This window comes from Centruroides vittatus, unplaced genomic scaffold (assembly GCF_030686945.1).
Source record: "Centruroides vittatus isolate TY-2023 unplaced genomic scaffold, ASM3068694v2 contig_790, whole genome shotgun sequence".
Taxonomy (NCBI): Eukaryota; Metazoa; Arthropoda; class Arachnida; order Scorpiones; family Buthidae; genus Centruroides; species Centruroides vittatus.
In genome coordinates, this window is record NW_027122510.1 from 93,651 (window position 1) to 106,933 (window position 13,283).

At 31.9% G+C, this 13,283-nt stretch overlaps 1 protein-coding gene across 2 annotated transcripts in view; it reads left to right on the forward strand.

Annotated features, from left to right (window-relative positions):
- Positions 1–413: 413 nt before the first annotated feature.
- LOC136981733 (alpha-tocopherol transfer protein-like) overlaps positions 414–13,283 on the forward strand; it is a 149,082-nt gene continuing 136,212 nt past the window's right edge. The window contains exons 1-6 of one of the 2 annotated variants that reach the window (XM_067278084.1): positions 414–437; positions 1,057–1,159; positions 1,630–1,872; positions 5,048–5,241; positions 6,969–7,082; positions 10,319–10,782. In XM_067278084.1, the coding sequence (XP_067134185.1) occupies positions 1,072–1,159; positions 1,630–1,872; positions 5,048–5,241; positions 6,969–7,082; positions 10,319–10,672 (993 nt within the window). In that variant the 5' untranslated portion in view covers positions 414–437; positions 1,057–1,071 and the 3' untranslated portion in view covers positions 10,673–10,782. Of the gene's footprint in view, positions 438–947; positions 1,160–1,629; positions 1,873–5,047; positions 5,242–6,968; positions 7,083–10,318; positions 10,783–13,283 lie in introns of those variants that run through there. The other variant, XM_067278085.1, reaches the window with a different exon arrangement.

Consider the following 13,283-nt stretch of genomic DNA (forward strand, 5'->3'; position numbering starts at 1 on the left):
TTTCAGCTGTGACAGAATACGACTTATAGATCTGATCTTTTATAATAATAGAAGAAATATATATCAATTAAATTTAAGTAACATTCATAACCTTAATTACTAATTGTCAAAGTTGTTGGCCAAGATTTCGAGATGCTACTCTGGAAGTACGGGATTTTCTAACTAAATCTTGTAGGTAATAAAATCCTCACAAATGTATTGATGTATATAATAGATATATAAACGCGCTGTTTAGATTTATAGATCGTATTAAACAGATATTTAATGAAGTTTAGGTAAATTGGTATTAGATTAGTACAAATATTAAATCGTAAAAACTCGTAGATAATAAAAAGCAACAACGCCATAATGTAAGGAAGTCTCTTATTGGATGTTATGAGAAATCAAGAAAACTTTGTTTTCATCTTCATATAAGAAAACCCATTAGAAAGACTTAGGTAAGTACGCCAGTCCAATTTCTGTGCTGGTAGCTGCTATGTAAATTAATTAACATAATATAAAATAACTAATTAGTGTTATATATTATTTTCGTAATGAAATACGTATTATTTAAAGTTTTCACGTGTTATACAGGATTATTTTGTACCCATTCATCGATATAAAAGCATTAAAAAAATTAACAGTTAATTAATTCTATTTTTTTAAATATTATTTTATCAATATTAGTCTGTAAAAGTTTTAGCCTATTACAAATATTTTCTCCTGTTATGTTATAATTACCGAAAAAGATAATAATCTGACATTGTCAATTACGTCATATTTATTGTTTAGTATCTTTTCTGAACAACCGAGCTTAATTTCCGTTTTGTTAAAAATTAAACACTATCTTTTATTCGTGATTAACTTTGTAATAACCGTTGAAGTAATAAAGCAACTTCAGAAACAAGATGGGGAGATAATCTAGTGTAATTTCGCGAGTGTTGCATATGCACTATTGCGCCTGCGTACTTTCTCGAACGTTAGTTTAATGGTTCACCGCGAAAGCGCTGTAATTTATCAATGTCACCGGATTGTATTTAAGATCACACACAAAAATAATTTAATTGAAAATTACAGCACTACGTATCGAGAATGAAAATAAAAAGTTCGATATTTGAGGAAGACAAAGAGGAGTTTTCTTGGGATGAAAATGCTCTGAAAAGTTTTAAAGAAATAATAAGTAAGTAAAATGTTTTATTTTATTTAGAAATACTATATATATATTTAATTTATTATTTTTCTTCGGGGACTAATGGTATTGCTCTTCAGGTATTCGCATCAACCTAATTCAATAAACTGATTCTGCAACTTATCCAAATTTCTAGACTTCTAGGCTTTAACTCACACTGTATTGAATATCTTTCAAACATATTATATGCGTTTTAAAGAAACGTTAAAAGTTTATTTGTTACCATTAAATCCATACCCACAAGAAATTTTTTTTTTACTTTTTCACTATTTTTTTTAGTTCAGAAAGCTCAAAATATCGAGATTTGCAAGAAAAGGGGTCAAATTTGTGACGATTTCAATACTTCCTCGTAGTAAACGTTAGAGTAATATGCTGATAAATGCGAAATCAAACTTTAGAAGTTTATATGTACTAAACATGGTGTTAGATATTAAAATAGTGACATTTTTTATTTAACGTAGAAGGTCAAGGAATAAAATGTTGTATGGACGACATCTTCCTTCTGGGAATTCTTCGCGCTAGAAAATATGACATGGGAAGATCGCTGCAATTGCTAAAGAATTACTACGATATTAGAGTGCAATATCCTCAATATTTTAAAGATCTTCTTCCTTCCAAGCTGGAGCATGCATTATTGTTGAATGTTATGCAATTTTTGCCTAAACCAGATCAGAATGGAAGATATGTTTTAATTTTTGAATACGGTAAGCATTATTACGATTTTTTCTTACACTTTGTAAAGAAAGTAACGATGTAGCAAAAAGGTGAATTTGTGTTAAAATTTAGCTATCACATTATTAATAGACAACATATAAATATATTTGCAGGGGTCTCGCCGCATAGGGCCAAAATCGCCACTTGCGGATTTTGGCCCTATACAGCAAGTGGCCATAAAATGCTAGTTCGCTTGTTTCGACTTTCAGCGTGAAGTTGAATCACAAATCACACTTCAGGAAAAACAGTAAAATGTCGAGCTTCCGTACAATGGGAGATCGTGCAACATACATCTAGCTACATAATGGCGTCACACGTGGTGAGCACATAGCCTTAAATACAAACCGCTCGTCGCCAAATAATAGGACCCTCGTTTCAAGCGTTTCCAAAGATTGTAGCTTTGAAAATTTAGTGTTTAGTTTAAAGGCGTTTGGAAGATTCAAGCTTTCAGATAACGGAGCGAGTAAAATGCTAAGCTCTGGAGAAAGACGATATAGGTTGGAACCTTTGGAGTTTAGGTTTAATTTAGTTAATTTTAACTTTATTATTAATATTATTATTTTTCATGTTTAAACCTTATAAAGCAAGAGATTAAAAATTGTGATGTGATTTTCTGTTTAGAGAAAACAAGCTTCTGCAGATTTAACTCTTTTACGTCGTTAAAAGAAACTTATTTCTTCACGTTTACTTTCACATATTTTACATGCTATGTTCTGACAAGCGAATAAGCTTCGGACGTTACTGCATGGTAGGAAAATAGCGAAAATAAGGTAGCAAGTCTCAACGTTTTATTTTTTTAATTGTTAATATTATGGATAGTTCTATCTACAGAGGCTCGTTTACGGTAAACAGGAAATAACATTATAATTTATAATCTGTTGTATAATAAGCTATAAATCTGCGAAATAATAATAATAATAACGCTAAAAGTAATAAAAACGCTAGTAAGTAGTAATAACGCTATTAAGTAATATTCAATACTAAAAGTAATAATAACGCTAATAAGTAGTAATATAATAATGTTACACAAAAAAACTAACCCAAAATTTTGAACTCACATCGGCTAATTGTAGTTCATATCGTGTTATTCACTTGACCCCTCATCAATCTTGGATCTCAAATTTCCAGACTTATAAGCTAAACACTAAATTTTTACAGGTCCATTTCGGAAACGCTTGAGAAGAGAGTACTATTATTTGCGCAAGAAACTGTTTTTGTTTAAGGCAACGGGCTCACAAGTTTCGTTGGAATCGGAGACCGGAACGTCTGGCCCTCCCATTGTAAATGACATTTTACATGTTACCTTTCCTTTCCACATGCCAAACTGATAAGGATAACAGCACCTGCATTAATTAGTAAGTAAAACTGGTGGCGATAAATCATTTGAAATGGCGGAAAAAAAAATTAAAACTGGCAAAATGGTGGCGACATTTTAGATTTTCCAGAGTGATTAGTGATTTATTACTTTAACATACTGAGAAATTTAAACTTCAACTCTATATTAAATTTGAAAAATTAAAATTATTATATCATATCATTGTAAATACTTATATATATTTATAAATGTAGATTGTGAAAAAGTTTATAAAGAATGTTTTATATTTCTTTTACTATTTAAGATAAAATTTAAAAAATTTTTAAATATATAATATTGTAGAAGGGTTAGAAGTACAAAATAATCTAATAATCTTACTTGTTAATGTTTACTGTTGTTAGTTTATGCACAAGCAACGCCGGGCTCATCTGCTAGTATTATAAATGGTATTAACTCTATTGTTGAAAGTACGTAATATATTGTATGCTACTATTTATTGTAACTAAGTTTAATTATAAATTAGCGTAGCTAACGTGAAAGAACCTCTTGGTTCTTTCACATAGACAGCCAAAGATATGTTGCGCTCGTGTGACCTTCACATTATTTTTGGTATGTTTGGTTATAGATATCACTCTTTCTTATTTACCTTGACATTCGCGAAGAGGGAGCTGGCTAAAAATACTAAGTGGAAAATTGTAGAATCTACGATTGAAGTGAAAAAAAAGACTGATAGATCTGGAGGCCATGTTTGAGCTGTCGATGTAGATGGTGTGCACTATTGTAAAAAACAGGAAAGCAATAAAAGCAGAAAATATAGCTAAATATGTCACAACGTTGACCTCCAGGAGATCGCGTGTGATTGAAAAGATGAAAATATCTTTTTGGTGTGAATAAATGAGAAGTAATAGGCGGGTGTTATCAACCTTTTTGATGTACTCCAGGGCTGGAAAACTGTACAGATTAAACAAACGTTGTAAATTAATTCATGAAACGGAGTCAGAGATCAACATAAAAAGTTCAGCAACGAGTTGCTTAACATTCTGTGCAACAACGTTTAAAATTGTGTGCGTGTCATCTGTTATAATATTTTATTAAAAATATATATATAATTAATTATTATATAATGACAAATAAGACTAATTTCAATATTACGGATGAGTTTTATAAATATATATATATATATAAATGCTAATAACAAGTAAAATGTTAATTAGTTTATTACCTACTGGAAACGAGAAACGACCACTTTCTATCGATCCCACCCTTTTGGCCTTTAACAACCAAAATTTAATAGCGCCAATTCCCCTGATGTACAAACCTCCTTGCAAAATTTCAGAAATTGTTCAGGAAAAACACGGGAGTTATTAAGCTTCGAAGTGGATGAACAAAGTCGTGTCCTCACATTCACACACATCTATACATACAGAATTTTTACAAACAGAATCGAATCCTGCAAAATATTTGAATATCTCGAAGTTTCAACCTCCTCCCAGTTAAAGAAAATAAACATTCACTCTTCATTATGGTACAATAAATAACGTTTTCATTTAATTGGGCAGTATTTACGTGTTTTATTTACTATTTTCTTGTTCAATATTTAGGGCATTCAATTGTTAATTTTACCTTAAATTATGTATATTTGCTATTTAAGTTTATCGAATGGGTATTGTTTAGAGTCTGAGAACGGATTAATTTACTATTCATTATTTCTAATTGGGAAAATCTATTCGAACAATTCAGAGTTCGAACTGTATCGTGAAACGAGTTAAATTCGAAGTGCGAGGCACTGCTGTATTCAATTTTATATGATATTTCTCATTTATACGTGAAATCTCTTATTACTGTTTCAGGTAAATGGGATACTTCTGTTGCAAATGGATGTGAAATGTTTCGAGTTATGATGCTATTCTTTGACTTACAACTAAATTTACATCGATCTCAAGAAAAAAAAATCGTAATTATAGCAAATGCAGAGGGAATATCAATATCACATTTTCTACAACTTACGCCAAGTTTTCTGAATTCAGTAACAAAAGTTTTATTTGTAAGTAAACCGTAATTTATATGTAATACTTATTTATATGTAAATTTATACAACAGTAATTGCATTATTAATTTACAACACCAGATTAACGGTTTCAATAATTATAAAAATAAATAAAAACATTTCGGAAAATTGTACTAACTCACATAAATTTAAAGTACGTGTAGAAACATGCAGCTTGAAAAATAAATATAGATTTAATAATATTTTATTCTTATATGTTAATTATGTCATATAGGAAACAGTATATTACGTGAAATACATTTTTTCTGTAATCTGAAGAATTCTTGAAAGTTTGAACGAAAAGGAATGTATAGCTAAATCATTAGCAGGAATCTATAGAATTTTTATAATATTTCTAGTTTGATAAACATGAAGAATATGAAAGAATTAGTTGTTATCAGCACATTTAGAAACAAAGTTAAACCAATTTTGCATGTTTTGAAAATACAAAACAGAGAAAATTAAGGAAAGTAAGTTCTATTTGTAACTATTCACTTTTGGCTATAATGTACTGTACAGTGAGAACTGCTTAGGCGACCATTTGCATTCGACGGGCACCTGTCAAAACGAGCAAAAATTTCTGGCACGGAATAGTTTATACGTAGAGTCTTCGTATAAGTTACCTGTATTAATCGACCACCTGTGTAACGCGACCGAGGGCATTGATTTTTGCTCCGAAACAACATACGACAACTGACTAAGCGACTAGCACAAACTCTTGTTGGAACCCATTTCGGGCATTTCTCCCACTCTTGAAATTAGGTGCAGGTGTTAATGAATTAAGTCTACCAACAAAGGAAATTCATTTCTGTTTGTTTGAAATTGTCTGAAAAACGATAGAAATGCGAAATTCTGTCGTTAGAAGATCGGGTTAAAGTTATCGGAGAAAATGAAAATTGTTTATCTTAACGGCAATCACCGGCATTATTACAGCATCACCAGTATTGGACAACCACCTGTCTAAAAGACCACTTTTTGAAGAAACGGTGTGTGGTCGCCATAGACAGGTTTTATTGTATTCACTTTTGTTTCTTTCTTCGGATGACTAAATTTATTTTTTGTAAATTAAAGACACAGTCGATTCAAAAGACTACCATTTATTACGTGCTTTTAGATTAAAACATTTGGACGACCTTACCTTTCTTTTTAGGCTACTTGGCCGCCTTTAGTTTAAAAAACACAAAATTTATCCAATTAAAAATATAAAATTTTCTAAAAAACTGGAGTAGGTTGGTCTTACGACGTCTTCTAATAGTGTTCCATCCTGTTCCACTCTTTAATCTAAAAGCACGTAATAAATGGTGGTCTTTTGAATCGACTGTGTCTTTAATTTACAAAAAATGTATTCACTTTGTCAAAGTCACCACCACATTGTATGGTATATGATCGATGAGAATTTCCTTAATTATGAGTAAGTCTAAAATACAGATAATCAGAAAACATAACAAATTAGAACTGATGTCACCCGTAATACTCATTGTAAATTAAGGGGTAAGAAAGCAGGGTAGAAGTCAAATCCTTCAACAAATAATCTTCACTGATATTTTACATTTGAATTTACAATGCAAATGTAATATGGCGAGAAATAGATTGTCTGCAAGAAATTTTTAAAAAGTTACTTAAAGTAATATTTTCTAATCAACTTTTACAATTAAATTTTTCAAATATACATCTAAAAAATTCGTATGTTTATATGAGGTTTGTTTTTATTTTTTCCTTACTAGAGAGATTCGTATCAGGCTCGATTTAGTGAAATTCATTTCGTGAACTTGAATATCGTCATTAAGGCCATTCTAAGCATTTTTATTCCACTTTTACCAAGTAAACTGAGAGACAGGGTAAGTATTTCTAAATATTTATTAATTCGCATTAAATTTTTATTTTTTTAAATCTTTCTTTTAAATATAAACTTTTATAACACGAATAGAATCAAATTTGGGGAAACTCAACAATAATTTGACTTATACTCAGACTCATTAAATATTATAACACATACTCCTTACGTTGCTGAGAACTTTACTGCTTTAAACGAACGTTTTCAACCTGATCAACAGGCCATGGTCAGGTTATCAATTCTCTTGAACGTTTCATCAGTTTGCCCCAGCTTTGGAATGGTGCTTCTTGTTTACATCGTACATATGTTTCTTAAGTCTTTTTGTATGGTACCTTTTATACCCCAAATTGTTCTTTCTTGATCGTATCTTTGTTGTTCTGAAGCAAGTTATAAGTCGTGAGAGCACTTTTGTACAGTAATTTTGTGTTCTTGTAATCCTCGATTTTTTTCTAATATTGGACATGCTTCTTTTGTAAGTGAACTTAGTAACGTTGTTGTTTACAGTTGTCTTCGTCCACTCTTTGCTAGGATCTGAGTAAGAACTTATTAATTCTTCAATGACTTTTACTCCAAATCCCAGTCCTAGCAACGGCTCTAATCCTATCTAACTCCTACATCCTTTCGTACCAGTTGGAGCAATACTGGAATGCCCTTCTAAGTAGAGCTCTAAACGTTGGAAGTTTATAAGTATGTGGATAATTGGAGAATGAAGGGATGTATAATGGGTCGTGAGGGGGTTTTATGTATACCTTCGTGCTTAAGGAACAGATATTGAATGAAATGTCAATGTCTAAAAAGTGCATTTCTGTATTACTAAGTGCTAAGTATCTTTGTTGGAATTTATCTAATTCAAAAAATGTTGTATTCTTCTATCATTCCTCCATAAAATAAATACATCATCAACGTATATTTTGAATAGGATTATGCTTTCCCTATAACTCCTAATAGTGATCTGTTCTAATCTGCGTAAAACTAACTCTCAGAGTAAGCCGGACATCTGGCTGTCCATTGGAACCTCTTTCCTTTGTTTACAGATTTTGCCGTCAAAGCTGAAGAATGATTGAAAACATTCCACGTTTGCAAGAAGCTTCGTATCCTTATGAAATGCCGACACACCTGGGTTCAATCTGCGCAAGATTTAAATTAACGCATGATAACATGAATACGGACTTTCAAAGTCCATGACGCAACCAATCTCCTCATCCATTTAAGATAAGACCTGAAGATCATTTATTAAATTTTGTGGGTCCTCCGCACGATCATTCCCTCCCTAATCAGTTCAGATAAATATCTATGTAAACGTTTCTCCAGTTTTTATGTCGGTCCTTTACATTTCTGGACTATCGGTCTGATATTCTTGCTGCTTTTATGTGTTTTTGCAAAGCCGATAGTCTAGGTACAGCTGGGCCCAAGTACAATATGATAAATTTGAATTAAATAAGCTTGAACCTGATGCAGAAAACGTAAATGTAATTTATAAGTAAATACCTTAACGTACTGGAAATAGATATGGTCAGAACGTACAATATAGATATTGCTTTTTCCATATTATAATAATTAATAACGATGACAACTTTTAAAATAAATTCTCTTAACAGATAGTGTCACACCCAGTGTTTAAAATTATGATTAATAATATAACAGTTATTTTTTAAATAAACTCTCACAATAGCCTAGAAAGTTGCGCAACACGCTACTCGATTGTTTATTGTTCGACAGGACAAAATTCGGTTAATGTTACCCTAGGATCCAAAATGGCGGCCAGGGAAATTTTTCCCTACTTCGGAGACTGCGACGGGAAAAAAATTTTCCCCTGCATTCAAGATGGCCGCGGTTCCGGCCGCCATCTTGAATTTCTCTGCAGACTCCGCGGATTTTTTAACCGAAATAAACAATAAAAAACAACAAAAAGAGGAGTTTTTTACTCACTTTTCGATTGTTCGATATTCTGAGTATGATCTCCTGTTTGGGGGTCGACGAAATTTTTCGAATGGTTGACTGTTCTATGTTCGACCGCTACTCCTTCTATGTCGTCAATGTGCATATATCCTTTCCATTCGTCCGTTATTATCGTACTGCCGGAATTCACGTATTTACAAACGATCCAATTCACAGTGTTTTCTGATCTGTCGTTCACCTGACATATGAAGCATTTTATCTTCATCGCAATGAATGCAAACGGACTCGGTCGGCTGTATGCTTAATTTTACAGCAAAATTCGATGCGTTATCGATACGGGAGGCAAACCTAGCTCCGAAAAGTCGTCTTCCATTAACTTGTAGAAATCACGGGAAGTGCATCTCGACCAAAATTCGTCGTTGCAACTCAAATCGGCAAAACTAGTCATTATCGAACAATTGGCAATAAACTAAACGCGGGGAGGTAAGGAGAGGAAAAAACACGGTCTTTCCTTAATTTCTGATTACTTGGTTCTCTAACTTTTAGGATTAAATTGTAATAAAAGAAATAATAATACTTACTAATACTGGAGAAATTAATAATAATAAATATTCACCGATAGCAATTTGTGTGCAAATGAAATATCGTTACGAAGAAAAAAAAACACAGCAATTAATCCAATACGCAATTCGTCGCAACACAGCAGTAAACGATTCCAACAGGAAACTAGTCGATTTGCATAAAATTGCCCAGAAATGAACAGAAATCACGTCGCAGATCATGCATTTGCATATTCGTTCGTAACACCCCTACGAATTTCCCGCCGATTTTACTCTCGCACGACGTCACGAAAAGGCTCCCTCTACCGTCGCAAATTTACACACTACCGTCTCCGTTTCGAGGTTACAGGATACTCGGCAACGTCGAACGCAGGGTAGAAACCGAACGGGAAAAAATCCCCACGTCGTCGACGTCTCGACTCTAGGGAAAAATTTTTCCCCGTCGCAGTCTCCGAAGTAGGGAAAAATTTCCCCGGCCGCCATTTTGGATCCTAAGGTAACATTAACCCAAAATTCATTATAAAATTTATATTGCTGTTTAAACAACAAGCTAAGGCTATTAAAGTAAGTAAATGTAAAACTGAATTCATTAAATAAGGTGATGTATGACATTTATTTACTCAAACAGGAGCTTAAGTTTCGTCAAATAACGTCCTCTGAAATTCAATGAATTTCTTTCTGTTTGTCTTTCCTAATCAATGTTTTACGAGAGAAATAAATTTAAGTAATTTGCAGTGAATTATAATTTATATTGTAATTATAATTTATTTGTAAATTACAGGTGCATCTTCATTTTGATATGTCAACATTATACGAATTCGTCAGTCCCGATTGTCTGCCCTTAGAATACGGAGGAAAGTTGTCAAGTTTCGATCCTACTGAAGCCAATAATATGATTAAAGCTAACGAAGAATTCTTTCGCAAGAACGAAGAGTATTTGAAGTTGTACGAAGAACAAAGAAATAAAAATTTCAATCAAGGCACATTTCGCTTTGTTCGTGAAGAAATTGAAGACGATAAAGTGAAGAAACTTATAGAAAAAACAGAAGAAAGATTTAAATGTTATTCTCATGATCCAGAAGCATTTTTCGGTGCTATGAAAGAAGATTCTGAATTTGAATTTACACGTTTTTAAATGGTATAAACTTTAGCTATTCTGATGTAAATTCATATATAAATATATTTGAATTACTTTCAAATAATACGTAAAAGTACTGTTCGTAATAAATTTAGATATAATACAAATATTAAAATATCATTGGTTTAAAGATTCACACCCGGTTTTATCGACCAAATGGTAAGGAAAATTCGAATTTTGTTCATCATTCAATGGTTTAACAACCTTTATTCTTTTCTTCGTCGTACATTTATTACAACTTATTTTATGAATCATTTTAAAATTTATATAATTTCTAAAATAATATTAATATGAATCTTTGCTGAAAATGTCAAATCGCACGAAAGTTTAACAATATACATTTCTTTATTGTTATATCTCTTCGAATTACAAAAGCAAGTAAGAAAAGAACGTGAAAAATTTACTAGAAAATTTAGTAATAATTCATTATTCCCCAAAATATTTAAATGTTATTTTATTATAAATTTTAATTGAATAAACTCTTTTTTAATTCTCTTCTCTTCATTGCAAATGACTTTTATAATCCAGAATTGATATCGTCACTCCATCAATAGAATATAAATAAAATTTATGAGACAATCCTCAAAACATAACTAATAAAATGTCAAAAATACGAGTAGAACACTTTTATATTTTAAAACCACACTCTTTAAATAATCCAATGCCCTGACATGATTCTATCGATTTTATTATAGCAGTATATAGTTACACGAATTTAGTTATAATGGGCGATTTAAAAACTTTTCATACATATTGCCTATGTAATAAAGTATTATAATTGCATCGATAAATATGTTCCCACCATAATATTTTTTTTCGAACTAACAGTCTATGCTTATTGTAATTCATTCATTTAATCTGAAATTAAACGATAAACTATTTAAGATTCGATCAAATTATCATCCTGTTTGTTAAGATCGATCAAATTATCATCCTGATAATTTGATCGATCTCAACATTCGAATTCTATAAATATAATCATTTCTATCAATAGAAATTATTATATTTATAGAATTTTGATTAATTTTGATTAATTTGATCGATCTTAACAAACAAATCTTAACAAACGATCTTAACATGAGGACGATAATTTGATCGATCTTAACAAACAAATCTTAAAAAACGATCTTAACATCAGGACGATAATTTGATCGATATTAACAAACAAATCTTAAAAAACGATCTTAACATCAGGATGATAATTTGATCGATATTAACAAACAAATCTTAACAAACGATCTTAACATGAGGACGATAATTTGATCGATCTTAACAAACAAATCTTAAAAAACGATCTTAACATCAGGACGATAATTTGATCGATATTAACAAACAAATCTTAACAAACGATCTTAACATCAGGACGATAATTTGATCGATCTTAACAAATATAATGAAATCATTATATTTGTTAAGATCGATCAAATTATCATCCTGATCAGTTATCCACATTCGAATTCTATAAATATAACGATTTCTATTGATGTCCGCAAATATGGGATTAATCCCTTCAATTTTTATCAAATTTCCAAGTGGATGAGACGGTGTCAAAGAATATAGAATATCGCTCGTGTAATCGTTGTACTCTACTCCGCTGGTTACATCGCAATGAATATGAATATCATCGACTCCTTTGCTCCTATAACTGTAATAAATTTCTTATATAATAATAAATGCAATATTAACCATTTGATTATAAAGATCTTATATCAAATATTTAAATAAGTATTGTAATATTTATATTAAGCCGCGGGCTTGACCCTGCTTACCCGCTTCTCTGTCATAGGATGGCTATAGGAGGGCAAAAATCGAGTGGGAGGGTGAGTGAGGTGGTGGTAGGGTGTCGCTCGTACTCACTGATGAGACAGGTTTGACATAACAGAACACAATTTATTTGACAGGCAAACAAATATATACAAAAATAACGCAAAATAAACGTAGCTTATAATCTACCTATTCTAGAGTTTAACTAAAATAACATTATTTATCGGCCGTGTCGTTTGTATGTTAATGTTCGGTAATTACTAGTCTAAGTTATAACTATTCGTTAACTTATAACAATAACTAGTCTAACTGAGAGAGGAGAGAGAGTTTGTAATCTATGTAAAATATACCTCACGACTCTCGCTGCGTATGGATCGTTGGAGAGGCTGATCTAGTGGAGTATCGGAAGTGGACCGTCGAAGACTTGGCGTAGATGAGGGCGGCTTCGGGCCGGAAGTAGTAGCCGTAGAGTATGTGGCGGGCCAGGATAATCTGATTGACGTCCGCTGTAGAGTATGGCGGGTGGACTTCTGTCAATGGCCGCCCGGAGGTCTGTATCCGACCCTTTTTATACTTGTTTGGTCGGGGAAATGACTAATACAAATCATGATGTAATCTATTCGAAGTTCACATTGAACCGAGTGTTGTTTATATTAAAATTGATAACAACTGTCAAAACATTTGAAATAAATGTTCGGAGGTGACTAAGGTTAAGATTTGTCTTACGACTCTGGAAAAATTCGTTGCCTCTTATGGTCATGACGGTCCGTGTCATCGTAACATCTGTCGTAATAGGGGGATTGTAATGAATAAATTGCATTCAAAATTTACACAGAAAAGAAAT